This window comes from Octopus bimaculoides, chromosome 3, assembly GCF_001194135.2.
Source record: "Octopus bimaculoides isolate UCB-OBI-ISO-001 chromosome 3, ASM119413v2, whole genome shotgun sequence".
Taxonomy (NCBI): Eukaryota; Metazoa; Mollusca; class Cephalopoda; order Octopoda; family Octopodidae; genus Octopus; species Octopus bimaculoides.
Window position 1 is genome coordinate 68,023,519 of NC_068983.1, and position 5,360 is coordinate 68,028,878.

General features: G+C 38.4%; 1 protein-coding gene across 1 annotated transcript; it reads left to right on the forward strand.

The window, feature by feature from the left end:
• The first annotated feature begins 490 nt into the window (after positions 1-490).
• LOC106872080 (eukaryotic translation initiation factor 3 subunit J-A-like) lies at positions 491-931 on the forward strand. Its single transcript, XM_014918936.1, has one exon. It carries the CDS (start codon positions 491-493, stop codon positions 929-931), a length of 441 nt encoding a protein of 146 aa, XP_014774422.1.
• Positions 932-5,360: the final 4,429 nt, after the last annotated feature.

Below are 5,360 nucleotides of genomic sequence, written 5' to 3' on the forward strand. Positions count from 1 at the left end.
CGCTGTCCACAGCAAACGGTAGAAATATCTACGGTGGAAGCAGTGGTGGAATGTCTAAAGGACATAAAGGAACTCACAACATTTTATACTAGAGGAAAGAAGTACGGAACAGTGGAGGTTCGGTTCGCGACCGAACAGGACGCGATAAAGTACTCCACTATGCCGTTGAGGTCATCAAGTGGGCACTACTGCCAACCTACTGTGGCAAACGTGCGGCCAGAGTTAGGATTGGCAAAGTGCCCCAGAGATCGATGAGCCGTGGTTGGTGGCAGCCATCCTCTTCAATACAGAGGAAGAAACAAGAATTCTCAAGGTTACAAGAACAACAGAGGTAAACTGCTGGGGATACGGCCTCGAGGTGACGGTCCAAATCAGTTTCCCGGATTTGCATAAAACCACAGAAGAGATTATATTGCTTGAGGATGTAAAACTGAGAGGGGTAGTGGAGGGAAGATCTTCCATCTGCTACCATTGCGGAGTACGAGGACACATGAAAGCGAGGTGTCCCCAGAAATACGAAGAGGAAGTAGAGCAAGAGCAGCAGGAAGAGGAAGAAGAACAAAGAGTTGAGGCACAAATGCAAGTAAGCAGAAAGAATACAGAAAATGTGGGAGAAAAGTATACAGTAGGAAAAAGAAAGAAGAGAGAAGAAAACGTGAATTCGCCACCCAAGAGTCCGCTGGAAAAGAGAAAGGAGAATATAGAAGAGACTCAGTGTGTAAGACCAGCCATACCAAAGGGAATTATTACGGAGGAGAAAATAAGTGTGCGGAAAAGAAAGGAAGATAGAAGAGAGATACCAACAACAACGAGTGAGAGAGATACAGAGAATGATGAGACACCGATACCAGGAATGTCAGAAGAGAATAATGATGGAAAGCGGGAAGAGATACCAAAAGGAAAACACATTAGGACTATGATAAACTATTAAAAAAAGTGTGGAAATCAAGAAAAGAATTACAAAGATGAAACCTGTAATTAGAGTTAAGTTAGCGGAGAGTGAGTGTAGTGACAGCTACAAGGCATTTTTGCTTGAGAGAGTGAGAGGGGAGAGAGGTTGAAGGAGCTATTTGGAGAGAAAATCGAAATATCGCCGATACAGGTTCGGTACGATGAGTTGCCACCAGTGGTGTCATTTAAGGACTTAATAGAACACATAATGTAAATGAAAGTAAGTAAAATGTTTAAAATTTTAAATAGAGACAAACGATGCACGAAGTGAACAGTGAACTCTAGGTTAAATGTTATAAATGAACAGTTATATAACACTGCCTGCGAGTGGGGAGCAGGTAAGACATTGCATTTTTCATTTTATCATTTAATCATTATAATTCATTATTTCATTCGTTATAAGTTTTATGTACCCCCACTGTGATGTGTTGTCTGTCTTTGTAAGAACCTATGTGATCAAATAAAGAAACTACTTCTAGCCGAAGAATTGTTTCGTGCAGACGAGGTCTTTTTGCGTCGTGAATTGGAACAAGGTCGTCGTATCGTGTGTTGGATTTGTGAATTGTTGTGTTGCGTCGCAGCGGAGTTTTTTTGGTGAAGCTGTCCCTCAACAGTTTGAGGAGGAATGGTTGAGACTTATTCGGACATGAGTGAGTCAGAGGAGTCATATTCGGAACTGTCGTCGTCTGAAGAGGAGCTGGTAAAATCTGTGAAGAAGATGGACAGAGCTATAAAAATGAAAAGTTTTGCGAAAGTAACAGAGGTGCCAAGGAAAGAAGTAAACCTCAAAATTTTGAAAAACTATGAAAAAATGCTAAAAAAAGGAAGGTGGTGACATGAAATTGTTACCACCACAAGAAATACTAAGAGAAATAGAAGAAAGGAAGATTGTATACAAGGTCTATTCTGTCAAGGAGAAAAGGTTAGAGAATGAACAGACGGACGAAATTGTAAAGGCGTTGAGGCCAATCTGGCAAGATTGCCAGAGGAAACCAATACAGCATCGTTGAGGTGTATTTCAAGAACAAGGTAAAAACAAAGGAAAGCTCAGAAAAATCAATGAAAATGGAAAGGGTAATCCTTCTACCCACATACCTTGGAAGAACTTCTTAGGTCAGGGTGGAGGGACCGCCCCCCTCCCCTGAAATAGACGTAGCTTGGGTGGCGGCGGCTGTGCTTCTAGGAAGCGAGAAAGAGGTCGCCGTACTCCAGGCTACAGGAACGGAAGCCACTAATTGGTACGGTGAAATTTTGGAACTAATAATACAGAGTGAGGTGGAAAACTTAGAGTTGCTCGCGGAAACGGTGACAGTTGGAGAAACAATGATGAAAGTGTGGGTAGAGGGCAGAATCCCTCGTTGCTATAAATGTAGCCAAAAGGGCCACATTAGAGCGGACTGCCCTCTGAAAAATAAACCAATCCAGGAAAGAGCAGAGAAGGAACTGGAAAGGATAGAAAAAAGAAATGAGGAAGATTGATGGCAAGATACGGGAAGAAAACAAAGGAAGAGGAAAAAGGACAGCTTAAGTGAACCCAAGCCCCTACCCACCCCACCCATACCCTCAACCTCATCCTCCCCCTGAAGATACCAAACTCACCCATTCCCCTCCGACACAAAAAAGAAAAAAAGAGCAGCAGTCACACAAAAAAACGCAAAACGTCCTTCCCTCTTGTTTTGTTTGCGCCTTATTAAAAGGTGTAAAAAAGGATGTGGTAGAAAAGCTAATGCAATGGAAAGACGTAAAAGTGACAGACATGAAGGGAATGAAAACAGAAAAAATGGTTTTAGGCGCATTGGTACCAGGACACAGAATGAAAATAATAAGAGACTGTAAAGAAAGCGCGGAATACAGACAAATGGTATTCGACATAAATGAAGTACCGGAAGGAATAGATTATGATAAATTACTGGGCCTATACGGTATTAACTTTAATTGGATATGGAAGGGCGATAATGATGCTGCTGAGTTGCACATTCTTCATACAGCATTATCATGTGTCATTCATATTTTCATAATTTTATTTTAATTGTTATATGTCCCCACATGTCTTGTGTTGTCCACTCTCTGTATTATAGTTTTATCGTGATAAAGAGTTAACCTGTAGCCGAACAATTATTCTGTGCTAATGAAGGGAAATAACCCGGAAATTGCGATACACAGATATTGTTTTGAGTTGAGTGGGGGTGCTAGATTCCCTTGTTCGAAAATATAAGGACACAGATCGTGTCGTATAGCCAGCTGGAGACGATGTCTGCTGGGGCTAAATTACAGCAACATTCGTCCTAAACCGGGACTGCTATGTTTTGTTGGCAAACAATCTTTACTCCAAAGTCCTGTTCTTGAATATCTCTCGTTGTGAGATTTAAAAATACTAATTCACTAACTCAAAATTTCAGACTTTGGGCCTTGGCTAGAAACAATTACATATTTACAACACCAAGTAATTTGTAAAATGAGAAATGAAATGTTTAGCAATGCCTACTTTGGCTCCAGACCAGTGGTTCTCATCCATTTTTCGCCTGTAGACCCCTTTGGTCCCTATTTTACTCTACTGGACTTCCATAACCATTCGATGCATATAAAAGAAAATCCTACTGAATTTTAATAATTATATATTATTAGGGATAGTATTTTAAAAATTTATTGTAGAATATAAGCAATGTATTACACATAAAGTTTAACAGCAGAATCTTATATGGACCCCCAAGGTTTGGGAACCACTGCTCTAGACTATGATATATATTTTGGCCTCTTCTTAAAATAATAAGGACTATATTACATTCATCAGCAATTATCTTGTCTTGGTGCCTTTTTCCGACTACCTCATATCCTAGTATGCAATTACAATTCCCTAATGACTGACATCTTTTGTGCATTTATTAGTGGCCAGTAAGTTTAATTATGGCATGGAAAAGCTGTTCATAACACAAACACTAAGTATAGTGTTTTATGAAACTGTGGCAGTTATTTGCTCATCTCTTCTGGTATTCAATAAATTAGTTATTTCCTTTTCTTCGTCTCCTAAGTTTTTAAGTACTACATAACTACAACCATTTCCTAAGCTTCTCTACGCCAAAGAAACAAATTTTACGTAATTATTGTTGTTTCCCCATAGCTGGTCGGTTGCTGAATTATTTTTTGTTTTAGTTTTATCGTGTTTATTCATTTACTTTCTGTTTTTTTTTATGTATAATTTCAAGAATAGACTTAAAATCAAGTTGGCAACAGCTCCAACTCCTCAACTGTAAGCTGTCATTCAAAATTACTACTAATAGGCAGTTCCTCCAATCGTAGACATATTTTGTTGTTCTTTCCCTGTAGGCAATATAATTTTATTTTACAATTTATTTGGGAATCTTAAATGTTTTGAAGATTCCTTTTGAAATAAACAAACCTGTCAATCTAAGACAGATAATGTAGGCGTCTATTTAAAGCTGATAATAAATACAATTGTGTTCAACAGTATTTCATATGAAATGACGACCAGGATAAAGCTGAAAGCTGCAATCAATTCTGAAAAATATTGAAAAAGTAAGCATAATAAAAGTGACAAATACGCAGAGAATTTAAAATATGTATGAAATTGAAATTGGAATTTATTTTTTTCGCTACTATCCGGAATTTCATGAAGATTAACAAAATTAAGTTTCGATTTTATGATAATTATAAATTGTTATATCATTCTGAACAACAATATTTCATATTGTTTGCATTGCGAAAGATTAGTCTCGTCTGCTTCACAAGACAATAGTTTGTTTCATTTAAATCGGTTTTTAAACATTTGATGATCTTTGTTTTGCTTTGGTTTATTTTTGTTCAGAAAACAATAATCCTCTTTTGATATATTAAGTGACATTACGTATATGTCTCGCTTTGGCGACAGGCTTAGCTGTGCAACATTTAACCTATGCGCGGGCGTTCTTTGCACATCAGCTTTATGTCGTAACGAGTTTTCCTCAATGCACTTGAGAAAACAAATGAAATCTGTTCACAGTCAGTTTACATCTTAACGAAAATCAATATTTTTCTACTTACATTTCTTTCACAAATCGATGCCAAATGGTTTGGAATGTACAAATAGCATCAGCCTTCTGAAAAGCTGAATTAATGGGAGTTTGCCAGTTGGGATTATAGCCTCTACACAAAAGGCTGTTGACATGGAACATAAACATCACACGCATCTGCAGCATAGGGAGTATCTACAAGCGTAGCGCTGAAGTTTCAAATCTTATTGTTTTTCTTATAAACAATTTTGCGATTCACTAACTGACAAAATTGTATATGAAATATTGATATAATTTTGATGTAGAAAGATACCGGACAAGGAAAAAGGGAAAGGAGAGAGAGAGGGGGGGGTCTGTGTGTGTGCGTGCGTGCGTGCGTGCGTGCGTGCGTGCGTGCGTGCG

Excerpts from the sequence above, each read along its gene's own strand:
- LOC106872080 (XM_014918936.1), top strand. The coding sequence starts at position 491 with ATGAAAGCGAGGTGTCCCCAGAAATACGAAGAGGAAGTAGAGCAAGAG.